The following is a 13591-nucleotide window of genomic DNA, read 5'->3' on the forward strand; positions in this document are numbered from 1 at the left end:
CGTGGTAGCCGCGCCTACAAATTGAATTATTATCGCAACATTCGCATGGGTGTCATTGAAATGGCTAGGCGGATCTTGAATGGAACATAATTTCTGGCATGTGCACATGCTTATTTATTGCTCAAAGATCCACAAGGGACTTAGCATGAGGGGTTGCATGAGAAATTTTTTTCAGTATACGTTTGGCACGCAGGTATGATCACGTATTGTCACTCGTGCCTGCAATGTTTCCGTGTAGTTATAATGCACTGCAAACCGAGGGGTCATACAGCTTTTTCTAAGTTAATAGCAGTCGCATGTGGTGTAGAGCAATTTGATTCATGCCAAGGACAAACGCGGAATGGAGAGAGTGTCGGCGGCAACAATTATTTCTATTCGCAAGGAGCCTGTGCAGCAGACAGAAAACTGAGGGGCAGGGTGACGATAGGTAGAACGGAGACATGTAAGTGAGACAAAGTACAAGGAGGGGGGGGGGGGGGGGGGGGTATATACATTATTTACAATTGGCGTTTTGCGCTGAACACGAGGCGCGCGCACCGAAACCATTTAGACACAACAGTAACAGTGACTTCACATTTGTTTGGACAGCCATGCAGCATCCACTGATATTTGAAAAAAAAAAGAATGAGGCAGATTTGTCATAACTGCGTGCATTTATGCTCGCTTATTTCGTCTTTAACAACGGTGGCTCAGTGGCGCTCGGCTGCTGACCCGAAAGACGCGGGTTCGATCCCGGCTGCGGCGGCTGAATTTCGATGAAGGCGAAATTCTAGAGGCCCGTGTACCGTGCGATGTCGGTGCACGTTAAAGAGCCCCAGGTTACAGTGACCTGTACCCAGGTGGTGTAAATTTCCGGAGCCCTTTACTACAGCGTCCCTCATAGCCTGAGTCGCTCTGGCAAGGGCGTCCGCAGAATTTTTTGCAGGGGGGGGGGGGCCCATTGGTTGTTGGCGCCGGAGGGGGGGGGGGGTATATTCGTAGCGAAAAGGCACTATTTTCGGAGTAAATTTATTTATTTATATATAAATAAAAAATAAGTAAAATACACACATGAAAGAAAATTACAAGCAGCAAATTAAAGCGCGGATTGTAGAGATACATTGGAGTTTATCAACAAAGAAACAATTAAAATTAATAAAAATGCAAAAAGATACTTCAATACTCGAAGTGCTCAGTCTTACTGCATACGGGTTCTCGACTCACCCGAATTGATGACCGGCACACAGCGCAATATGTTCACAAACACGCAACTACAGTCACTCAGTCAGTCTTCCTTGAACAGCAACTGTAGGCGCCTCGGATTTTTCTGGGCGAATTGCGTAGTTACACGGGTGATAAATTCATTTCTGTGCTTCATTACACGCTCTCAGTGCACAGTCATCATATATATTGATTGGAAAAATGGTTGAACGAGTACGTTGAAAACAAAAGATGACTATATATACAACGAAAACTTATTTACAAGATAAATGCACGCTCGCAGCTTCATACACCTCGCTCCATCTTGCTCGCGCATCCGCACAGTCGAGCAACCGCACACACACTGCTCGCCGCTCGTCGTTTTCTCGTCCGCTGTCTTGGTTGTTCTCACCTTCGTTGACAACCCGCCACTAAAAACACCGAAGCACAAACACAGAGGCGCGCACACGTGCAAGGGCTTACTTGCCACAATATCCACGAATGCGCACTTTTGGGGTGTAAGGAACGCCGCGCGACTTCCGAGGGGAAGGGACACCCGCAACTAATTCGGCCGGAAAATTTGTTTTTGTGCTTTTATGGGGTTCAGAGCCCCAAAACGACTCAGGCTATGAGGGACGGAGTAGTACAGAGTTTCGGATAATGTCGACCACCTGGGTCTCTTTACCATGCACTGACACGCACAGTACATGGGCGCTGTTGTGATTTGAGGCCCAGCCAGAGGTGACAGGCGAGCCAGGCAGGCGCCATCGGGCTGCGTTGACCAAAGGCGCTGGTTTTCGGAGAAGACGCAAGGAACGCTGGTGTGGGGGCGCCTCTGGAGACTGCGTCGCCGTGAACAAAAGCAGCTAATCCCCTTTGCCGAAGGTTCTGAAAGCGGCGCTTCTACCGCACTGAGCTCTCCCGTGGATCGGAGGAGACAGCGAGCGGCGGCGGCGCCAACTCGTCGCCCGCTTGCCCCTGAGCAGCCCGACAAAGCGGGGGTGGACACGGCTGATTTGTCCTTCCCCCCTCAAGAATTCATCGGTGGCCGGCGTACGAACGTATCATGATTATAGCGAGCGACCTGTGCCCTGTGCACTGTCTGCCTCCGTGTCGCTATCTCTCTAGAGATCAAAGAAACAGACACCCATCTCAAGACGGCTCGAAACACATGCTCGCCGGTGCCGCTGCATGTCTGCAACAGGTCGTCCTTCAGCAGAGCTGGCGGTGGCGTGGTTTGAAAACGGCGGAACGACGCGCGCCCGGACGCGGCATTTCGCAGATGTGACCAAGCGTCGAAGCGGGGCTGCTTTTACCCTTTTGGCTGAGCGCACCACCGCCCCTGGCGTGCGGCCATCACTCACGGTTCGAGTGAGTGATTTTCCAGGGGGGTGCAGCCGCCCCCCCTTGCCCCCCCCCTCCGGACGCCCATGCGCTCTGGGACGTCAAAAACCCCGTAAACCAAAACACTTCGCCTTTTTCTCCTTCATCTTATTCTGGCACTTCAGAGCAGCGTTAGCAACGGCACAGTTTAAGGTGCTTCGCCAGTTCGCGTTTTTCTGCGCTGCAATGAATTACATTCCGAAAGCATTCTTGATCTGTTGAAAGTGGTTAGAAGCAGACTGCAGAAAGAAGTTGGTTCTGTGAGCTTTTCTGTGAAGAGGTTTTCAAGCTTCAGCTGAAATCCATAAAGCTGCGCCGATGGGTACAGCAGTCCTCCGCGGTCGCGGTATTTTGTCATCCCCGCAAGGAAATAGTTTTCATCGGGAGACTGCATTGTGAGCGAGGTAATGCACATCTGGCAACTTGTCTTCAATGTACACTTCCGTGGAACATACCCCGTTACGTAGAAAACAAGTCTACAGCCACTTCTAGCTACGTGCTCATCGTGGTCATGCGCAGGCACCCAAGTTTGAATCTGGAGGGCCTTCACACTGCATTTGAAGGCCGCTATCTGGGCAAGCTTGAACAAGCACTGACACCATACGTGAACAAAAACGTGAAATGACCCCACGAGAAGCGCTCAAACCAGCGCAAATCCGCACGACAGAACATCAACGCGCCCACAAATACACACGGCGCACTGACAGCGGCGGCAAATCCTACCGTGAAGTCTACTGTGGCGCCACCTCGTGTCGGCGCCGCGAAACAGAAACCTGTCGACATTCGCTGGGCCACCGCTCCCCCGTTGAGCCGGCGCGGAGTGAGCACACTACCCAATATTCTAGTTCACTGTAGCCCAAGCTTCGCCAGCTTCACCGTGACCGCGGTGTGCCGTGACGCAATGTCCGCCGTAGTTTTCAGATTCAGCGCAGAGCCTCATGGGAAAGTCGTCTGCTACCGCTACTTCCGGTTCCAAATTACAGCCACTCTACGCTGGCAATATTAAACTCTTGATTATAACCACGATAAAACTCTCGTATCTTTCGTAATTGTCATTTTCTGCGCTCAGGACGCATTCATACACAGCACGCGCTGATCTTACGGTGATGCTGTACAAACAGATTAGCGAATAAACGATGCACGAAGGCAGTGCGTGGGAGAAATTTGGAACCAGAAGTAGCTAGCAGACAATTTTTTCATGGTCGTTTGCATTCACTTCGGAAACGCACCTCGCCCATTCAGTGGAAAAACTTGTTGAAGCCTCCAAAGGTGGCCGCCTGAAGATTCGTCCGCTGGCAACCATGCAATACAAGATGGCCGCGTCCTTTTAACGTTTTTCTACTGCCGCAGCGTGTGCGGCAGATCTTGGCATCCGTCAAAATGACCCGTTATGGGAGGAAAAAAACGCACAAGGGCTACACAGCCTCGCACAAGAAGGACAAGACAAAGCGTAGGGCCAAGGACATCGACCAGATTCACGTTGACATGCAGCCGGAGAACGCCGAGAAGCTGTTGAACCAAGAGGTCGACTACGACATGCCCGGCGATGCGCAGTTCTACTGCCTTCACTGCGCGTGAGAAGTGTTGCTGTTCATATTATCTTGTGCTTGTTGTGTGAAAATGTTGCATGAGGGAATTTTACCGTCCCCCTTAGTGTCTGTTTTTGTCAATGCGAGTGTGACAAGTCGCTGCGTCGGCAAACGTGTTTTGAAACGATGTGCTTCCACGAACGCTTTCAGTACAGCCCTACTGACAGCTCATGTGGCTCATTCTGGTTCCCTACAATAGAGGAATCTAGAAGATTCCGTGCTTTGTGCCTGTATGGGAGTACGCTGTAAACGCAGTATTGCTTTAAGACGAGGCACAGCGCCAAATTTTGAACGAAATGTTGTTCCCGCCCGCAAACGCAGCTGTAAAGAGTAGAATGGTTGTGTGATAGGAAGCCAACGGAACTCCAAAGAACATTCGCGGATGCACGCACACGCATGCACTCTCACACACACCGTACTTTCATGCTTTCTTAACATGTACAACATGTGCACACTGTGTGAGAACTGAAAGTGCTGGCCGATGAACAGCGTCCTGTAAATTGGTTATGACATGAAGATGACGAAAGTTTTGTTCAAAACACGAATGCAAACACTTTGAGTAATTCAGGGCAGCGGTGTGTTTCAGTGCTTGGAGGTATTATACCGGGTGTTTCAGCGAACACTTTTAAAAATTTTCAGAAATCGGCTTTTTGGGTAAAGATATGGCTTTTGCGGCATGGTATTTCCAGTGTTGGCGGACACCAGAAATTCAGTGAATTGTATTAGGTAGTAAGTTGGTTAACTAATTTTTAATAATTAAGCTTTTAACTAGTAGAGTTAGGCACCTTGTTGTAATTAGAGATTTGTAGCTGGTCGTTAGTAATAGCCATATCAGTTTTTAGAATTACAAAAACGCAATTACCCTCGCCGCTGTGGCTAGACAAATTTTAGCAGCATCGTGCGAAAATACATCGTCTTTTGAAAGCATGCAGGAAAGGCGACCCCTCCAGTGCGCGCAACTGGTTGAAAAAGCGAAATTTTGTCGAGCCACAGCGCCAAGGGTAATCACGTTTTTGAAATTCTAAAAACTAATATGGCTATTACTAACGACTGGCTACAGATCTCTAATTGTTACCAGGTGCCTAACTCTAATAGTTAAAAAGTTAATATTAGAAATTAGTTAACCAGGTTACTAATATGATTCACCGGTTTTCTGCTGTCCACCAGGCTGCATGCCGCAAAAGCCATAATGTTACCCTGAAAAGCCTATTTTTGAAAATTTTTTAAAGTGTTCGCTGAAACACCCGGTAGAGGTGGTCGCATAAGCCTTTTGCATCAGTGCATATATGTAGGACTTAAGAAAGTGCGTGCTATGTTACCAATTTCAAGGCAGCAGCAGTAGCAATGGGTGTGGCAGAGCACTCGATGCTTGTGTTCTCACAGTTTAATTGGGATGCTTTGCAGGTCGATATCAGCCTAGGTCTGTTATGTCGCTTGTGCAGGAAGCTATAGAAGTTATTGACATAGTCATCACCATCATCATCAGCCTGACTACGCCCACTGCAGGGCAAAGGCCGCCCCCATGTCTCTCCAATTGACCCTGTGCTTCGCCAGTTACGGCCACCGGCAAATTCCTTAATCTAATCCGCCCACCTAACTTTCTGCCGCCCCCTAGTACGCTTTCCCTCTCTTGGAATCCACTCCGTTACCCTTGAGGACCAGCGATTATCTTGCCTCCGCATTACATGCCCTGCCCAAGCCCACTTCTTCCTCCCGATTTCGACCAGGATGTCTTTAACGCGCGTTTGTTCTCTCACCCACTCCGCCCGCTTCCGATCTCTTAACATTACACCTATCATTTTTCTTTCCATAGCTCGCTGCGTTGTCCGTAACTTAAGCTGAACCCTCTTTGTTAGCCTCCACGTTTCTGCCCCATAGGTGAGTACCGGTAGGATACACCTGTTGTATACTTTTCTCTTGAGGGATATTTGTAAACTGCCATTCATGATCTGAGAGAACCTGCCATATGAACTCTGCCCCATTGTTGTTCTTATTGACATAGTGGTAGTTTGCAGGACTGAGTGGCGGTGTGCTCATTGCATGGTTCACTCTCATACGAGGTGTTTACACAATGTAACTCTGGAGATGCCCAAGTGTGGTGCTTGTTGAGGCACAACATTGTTGCATCAATGTAAGGGGCAAATGTGGCTACGTTATAAATTTTGCTGAGCTTCGTCAAAGCAGTTTCTGCACGCAGTTACTGCCACCAGCTGCGAGGTTTGTGCCACACTCAGGTTGTTGTTGTGTGGAACAACCTCAAAAATTTCTTCTACTATTCTTCTAAGTACTTCTACTCAAAAAGCTGAAAAGTGCTTTTTTTTACCAGAGAGTGGGTACTGTAAGGAATGTGATGATTACCTACTCGTGGCGTTCAAAAATTCCTGGAGTTGCCCTTCGAAGGGACTCTGATGGCAACACCATCCAATTTTTGTTTTTACTGAAATTTTCTAGTGATGATGATGTTTGTTTGGCAAAAAATGATGCGTTTATTCCTGAAAAAATTGGATTTCAAAATTTTCCTTCTTCTCAATTCCGAGTAGTGATGTGAAGACCCAGAGGGACTCCTTGATCACCAATTGGCCATGATTGTACTTCTCAGCATTTGTCGACAGTGGTTTGCGTGCTCTTAAGGAACCATCTTGACATAGTATAGTTTGGTTCCGAAAGCCAGAGGCATCAAATGTCTTGCATTTATAATTTCGTCTCATGGTTAGCTTTTAGGTATCCAGAAAAGTTTCATTGGCAGACTGTTTTTTGTGGAGGAATTCCGTGTGCCAGTCATGAATGTGAGCGGAGCTTCACTGCAGACGGAAGCTGTATCTGACCGCACCTCTCTTCATTTCTTGCTGTCTCCCTGTTCAGCCATGTTGCGTGCTTTGTTTTTCCCACCTTTATGCAGGAGGTATTTCATGGACAAAAACTCACTGAACGACCACCTGAAGAGCAAGAATCACAAACGGAGGTGAGTCTCTTGTGTTGTTTGGACTTGGGGCAATGGTGGCTACCTTTGGATTCCTTCAAAAAAGTTCTGAATAGGACCAGAGTTTTGTGCAGTTATGGAAAAAAAAAAGGAACAGGCATTCTGAAATTAAAATTAAAGTAAGAAGTAAGATTTTGCTCGAAAAACTAGCCACCCTGTGTACGCAATGTCTTGTGACCTCGAGCGTACCAGGAGCTTGGAAGAACGCTAACATTATCCTAATTCATAAGAAAGGAGACGTCAAGGACTTGAAGAATTACTGGCCGATCAGCTTTTTGTCTGTTGCCTACAAGGTATTTACTAAGGTAATCGCTAATAGGGTCAGGACAACCTTGCACTTCAATCAACCAAGTGATCAGGCAGGCTTTGGTAAAGGATACTCGACAATAGACCATATACACGTTTTCATTCAGGTGATAGAGAAATGCGCAGAATATAACCAGCCCCTATATGTAGCGTTCATTGATTACGAGAAAGCATTCGACTCAGTCAGGCTGATCATGATGATGATGATGAACAGGGGTTGATGCTAAGGCCCATGTGTCCACATGCATCTGCCTGGTGGGTGGCTTGGGTGGTGGTCCTGGCTGCGTAGGTGTTGGTTGCAAGCTGCCCAAAGTTCTGGGAAAGTTCCCAAAAAGTTGATTAATAGTTGCTTTCAGGAACTCCAAGGAGAAGTTCCCTCCATGCTCTTTGACACTAAAAGGAAGAGAGGAACCTTGCCAACAGTGCACAGTTAAATGAAGTAGGAAAGCAGATAATGACAAGAGCTATCAATGCTATGTTATCTACTCCGTTGCTCCAGACCTTCTCACAGGTCTTATCTTTTTGCCAAAACTGATTTGTTGTTGTCTGCTAAGCCACTTGACAGGCGGTGACTTGTACCAGGCTGTCAGGGTGTATAACAAGAAATCCGTCACTCATGCCATGTGTGTAGTCATGTACTCATTGCTTTGAATTAGCCTGTCATAATGAGGGCAGAAACGTGGATCACTAAGGTGGCAGTCTGGGCATGTTGGTGATTCATGATGGCAATGTACAGCGCAAATAAAGACTCCTGTCTGTCTGTGGAGAGCGCAAATGCAGCGCTCATCTGTTCCATGTTTCTTCCTTGTGTCCTAGTCTATATTTGCACTGTACATTTCCATCAGAAACGTGGAGGCTAAAGAAAAGAGTTCAACTTAAATTGAAGACAACGCAGAAAGCTGCGGAGAGGAAAATAATAGCTGTAATGTCAATAATGTCAATAGACAGGAAGAGGCTAGAGTGGGTCAGGTAACAAACACGGTTGAATGGCATCCTAGTCGAAGTCAAGAAGAAGGAATGGGCTTGGGCAGGGCACGTAATATGTATGAAGCAATGTTTAGGGGAATCCACATTTGATCAACCCAGTTCCCACTTCGAGTTACTGATCAATTCGCTCTCGCCCTACCACAAGCTTGCCGTCCCGGTTAGCTCAATTGGTAGAGCGACTGCTCCGGTGTAGCGGTGGTCCCGGGTTCGAACCCCGGACCAGGACGAATTTTTCTTTAACTACGAAGTTTCTGAGAAAGCTGTATAGTTTTCCTTTGTAGCCGTATGGCTGCGCTCGGGTGGATGTCAATGAGCAATTACTCCCTTATTACAAATCTACTCTACTTTGGGGGATTCCCCTAAACATTTGATCAAAATGTTTTAAAATCTCTTATTTTTTTATAACCTGTCTTTCAGTTGGCACTTGTTTTAGGCCATCAGCAATTAAAAATAATGCACACGTTTAAACACTTAATCTCGCTCTCAGTGCTTGCGATATCAAATTTTGTTGTTTCGCTCGATGGCTTGCGACTCGATTGCTTTAGTGCAGTGTGAGCCTGGGATTGCATGCAACATATTACTGCTGCCACACACTTGCATTCTTCCATCGGCCCCGAAGTCGCCCTGTCTGCATTTTCTGCCGTGTTTACTTTGTAGATGTATTCTGGATTGACCTCTAGTCTTACATTGTGATGATTTGTGTAGTTAATATTAATAACATGTAATCAGATGCTGAAATGAACTCTTGACAAGGAGCTTGTAGTAATTATAATCACAATGAAACCGTATTCTCAAAGTGTTTGGGCAAAAACAAGTCAGTTTCCACAGATTGCTACAACAGTCATTGCCACTGCCGTCATTTTCAAATGACACTTTCTTTGCCTTGTGACAGCGCACACGAAAGTGTCATTCTTTCCAGGGAAGTGCACTTCGTGAAAGTGTGCACTTCGAGCACCTCACTTCATCGAAGCAGCAGAAGCTGAGAGAAGCTGCAGTAAGGTTGCACGGGAGAGGGGAACACTCGAAAGGTCTTACTGTCACCTGCAGGGGCTGAGGGTCACAGGGGAGAGCTTAAAGGTGCACTGAAGAGGAATCTGAACTCGTCTTTCTGCCGCGGGAACTCCATCTACACATTCCCAGTGTTCTTAGAAACTGCGATTTATTGCCCTGCGCGGCCGATTTTCCTAATTAAATCGGATTAACATCCGGCTCCCGTCTTTTTTTTTTACTTTAATCCCCTGCATACAGTGGGAGGAGTCGACCAACGCATGGAGTGCCTTTCAGGCAGTGGCGTGGTGACTTTGCTTTTGCTTTTAGTCTGTTTCTTTTAGGTTTCCGGGAATAAATAGACCTAGTTAGAGACTACATAGCTGCAAATTGCGCCCACAGAAATAAATATACAAGTGGACTCTTTGCTTTCGCCAATCACTACGTATCACTCCGCCAATGGCAGAGTGGCAAGCCGCCACGGGACTGGGTGAGAGGTTGGTTGACTCCTCCGCCTGTTTGCAGGGAATTAAAAAAAAAAAAGGCGGGAGCCAGATGTTAATCCGATTAATATTAGGGAAATCGGCCGCACAGGGCAATAATTCGAAGTTTCCAGGAACGCTCGGAGCGTGTGGATTGAGTTCCCGCGGCAAAAAGACGAGTTCAGATTCCTCTTCAGTGCACCTTTAAGTACTGGACCAGTCACTTTCATTCATGCTGCTGCAGAACATCGTTATCTGTTTTCACAAGATGAATTGTTCTGTGGTGTGTTATTGTCTGACTACTCTGGGTGCTTTGTCACTGCGGTACCCTCACATTATGTAATAAAAGAAAAGGGGTCTCTTGCGTTACAAATTGACCTGACTATAGTGGCAAACTGAACTAGTGGGCAGTGGTACATTTGGTGTCAAGAACCTCCACAGAGACTTTGACCACTCCAAAAAAGAGTGCTAAAACTAATGTCCTGGGCACTGCTGCTCTTGCTTTTAATGCAAGAGCATTAGGAGGGCCTTGACAGCAAAAAATGTCCAGCGTCGGTGTCTGTGTGACGCCTTCACCTGGCAACTGTGGCAGGTGGCATTTAGGGAGAGTTCTCACTCTCCACCTGCTATAACACCGACTATAATGAAACATTAGTGCTAGCAACTTTGTAAGGGCACTTCTGTGAGAGGTGGTAGTGATTGGGTTTTAGTGATGACAGTGGCTTAGTGAAGTTACAGGTAGCTGTAGTGGGGTGGCAGAAAGTTAGATGGGCGGATGAGATTAAGAAGTTTGCGGGGATACAGGGTGACCGCAACTGGCAAAGAAGGGCAGGGTCAATGGGAGAGACATGGGAGAGGCCTTTGCCCTGCAGTTGGGCGTAGTCAGGCTGATGATGATGATGATGAGTGGTCATAGTGGTACAGTTCATGCTGCAGGCTACAGACCGATAGCACGAACGTAGAGAAGCATGCGCTCGCATTTTCTTCTCATCAATCCAATTCGATCACCCTTCAGTTTTTTTTTGGCGATGCATAGGTGTAGCTCCAGTGGTCATCACATGGGTTGCATGAAGTAAACACTTGCTGAAATAGTAAAATCAAGTCATCATCATCATCATCAGCCTGACTGCGCCCACTGCAGGGCAAAGGCCTCTCCCCTGTCTCTCCAACTAACCCTGTCCTTCGCCAGCTGCGGCCACCGTTTTCCCGCCCCGCCGCGGTGGCTCAGTGGTTACGGCGCTCGGCTGCTGACCCGAAAAACGCGGGTTCGATCCCGACCGCGGCGGCTGAATTTCGATGGAGGCGATATTCTAGAGGCCCGTGTACTGTGCGATGTCAGTGCACGTTAAAGAACCCCAGGTGGTCGAAATTTCCAGAGCCATTCACTACGACGTCCCTCATAGCCTAAGTCGCTTTGGGACGTTAAACTCCAATAAACCAAACCAAACCGTATCCCCGCAAATTTCTTAATCTCATCTGCCCGCCTAACTTTCTGCCGTCCCCTGCTACGCTGGCCTTCTCTTGGAATCCCCTCCGTTACCCTTGAGGACCAGCGGTTATCTTGCCTTCGCATTACATGCCCTGCCCAAGCCCACTTCTTCCTCTTGATTTCGACTAGGATGTCATCAAGTGAACTGTGTAAATGCGCAGAATGTTTTCAGACATTCTCTACTGCTTTTTTCAAAATTGATTGTTCGGCAAGTTACTGTTGTAACATCATAGAAAAATAGCTGTAAAAGCAAGGGCAGAGCTCTCTTAGCTTTGTCCTTGGTGTCCTAATAGACAGTCTATGCTGATTAGAGCGGACACTCGTAATCCTGCCTGAGAGAGACTGATTCAGCATTAAAATAGATGTTTTCCACCAGTGCAGTGGGGAGGAGGAGAGGCACATAGGAGCACGTACACTCCGTTTCATACATAGCAGGCAACGCTGCAGAGGTTGCCGAAGTAGTGTGTCCGGGAAACCATGTTACTGCGTCACATATAATTCGTTCATCTCAAAACTCCAATCAGTGTTTGGATGAATACCAAGAGCGGTATAATACGATGTGGTAGCATTGAAAATCACAGTCGAAGCTGTGAGGCACTCAGTGTTCGGGCTCTCTGGCCATAATTTTCACGGAGAGTGAACTACTTTTTGGGCACGGATTGAGTAGGACAGAATCGTCTTTTCTTGGGCTAGTTGGTTTTTCATGCTGTAGGTGTTAGCTGCGCACACGAAACAAGGACGGACGGACCTTTTCTGTCCTTCCTTGTTTCGTGTGCGCTGCTAACACCTACAGCATTGAGTAGGAGCGGTTCGCCCTACCAACTGCGTATCATATCACCGCGTGTACTTTTTGTGTTTAAAAATCTCGATGAGTCGCAGGAGAAAAATGTGGCAAGAGGTAAAACGAAGTCCAGGAGGTGCCAGTCACGGCACTTAAGATTTGTCGCTAAGAAATATGCTTGTGTTCGCTTTGGTTGTAAGGCGAACTACTTTACCTGCTATGGCGAACTACTTAGCCTGCGTGAACAGGCGTGCTAGCTTTGGCAGCGTTGCCTGGTATGTATGAAACGGAGTATAGATGCTCCTGTCAGGGCCAACAGCATGTTATACTTGGTTTCCCCCGAGTCATATGAACAGTTGTTGATTTTGCATTGCGCCCTGTGTTCATGAACTTCAAGCTTGAGCACTGTTATTTTTGTGACCACCCAGGTTGAAGGCCTTGGAAGAGGAACCGTACAGCCAAGCCGAAGCCGAAGCTGCAGCCGGCATGGGAAATTACATTCCACCCAAAAGGCGCAAAGTGGAATCACAGCCCCCCAAGGAGTAGTCGTGTCTAGTGGAAGTAAAGTGGCCCCTGTGTATGTGATCTTGTTATTGTCAGCTATTATAGAGGATATTCAATAATCCGCAAGTGCGCTTTCCCACATAAATATGTTGAAAAGACTGATTTCTCTATAACAAAAATGTGAGGCCTACAGCACAGGCACTAAGGGTGTGGATAGAATGTAAGAAACGTATTTTGGAAGAATCAAACAAAAAACTAGTCCCTCTTGCTTTTTTCACCTAGAAACACATGGTCAGCCATCTTGTTTTGGGCAACATTGTTATGCGGGAAAGCGCACTTGCAGAAATTTGAATATCCCCTATTGTTCTATTTATTTATTATTTGCAATGCCCCTAAGGGCCCTCGTGTGAGGGTATTACATAGGAGGGGGGGGGGTCGACACAAGCATGAAAATACGGCACAGGCACTTGAAACAAAATACATGTAATAACGAAGTATGAAATAAAGCTAGCAATGTACACAAATAATAACAAACAACACAGAATAAAATACTCAGTAAATGCACATAATACAACAAAAATACAAAATATGTTAGTCCATGGTTTGTTTTAACGAATGCCGAAACGATTGTAAATTAACCTCAGTACCCATGTGTGATGGCAGGTTATTCCAGTCTGTTATGGCACGAGGAATGAATGATTACACATAAAACAATGAACGGCATGTTATGCGTTTTATTTTGTTATCGTGGTCACGGCGAGGAAAGACTGCAGAGTGTGACAAAAAGAAGTCGTCGTGGAGGGTGGGATGATGATGCAATCTGTGAAGTAATGTTAGGCGAGCGAAATGGTGTCGACATGATAGTGGTTCCATCTCGGCACGTTGGTTTAATGCTGCGACACTGGTGAAGCGTGAATAATCTGA

At 47.0% G+C, this 13591-nt stretch overlaps 1 protein-coding gene across 1 annotated transcript; it reads left to right on the forward strand.

The window, feature by feature from the left end:
• Positions 1–3852: 3852 nt before the first annotated feature.
• LOC149326760 (zinc finger protein 593) lies at positions 3853–12743 on the forward strand. The gene is made up of 3 exons (XM_089563876.1): positions 3853–4136; positions 7051–7113; positions 12592–12743. The coding sequence occupies exons 1-3, from the start codon at positions 3943–3945 to the stop codon at positions 12707–12709; spliced, it is 375 nt and encodes a 124-aa protein (XP_089420002.1). The 5' UTR covers positions 3853–3942; the 3' UTR covers positions 12710–12743.
• The last annotated feature ends 848 nt before the right edge of the window (positions 12744–13591 follow it).

Source organism: Amblyomma mixtum, chromosome 10, assembly GCF_055824585.1.
Source record: "Amblyomma mixtum isolate Tamu chromosome 10, ASM5582458v1, whole genome shotgun sequence".
NCBI classification, from domain to species: Eukaryota; Metazoa; Arthropoda; class Arachnida; order Ixodida; family Ixodidae; genus Amblyomma; species Amblyomma mixtum.

Excerpts from the sequence above, each read along its gene's own strand:
- LOC149326760 (XM_089563876.1), top strand. The coding sequence starts at position 3,943 with ATGACCCGTTATGGGAGGAAAAAAACGCACAAGGGCTACACAGCCTCG. Across the intron at positions 4,137-7,050 it reads TTCTACTGCCTTCACTGCGC|GAGGTATTTCATGGACAAAA; the intron begins GTGAGAAGTGTT and ends ACCTTTATGCAG. Across the intron at positions 7,114-12,591 it reads AGCAAGAATCACAAACGGAG|GTTGAAGGCCTTGGAAGAGG; the intron begins GTGAGTCTCTTG and ends GTGACCACCCAG.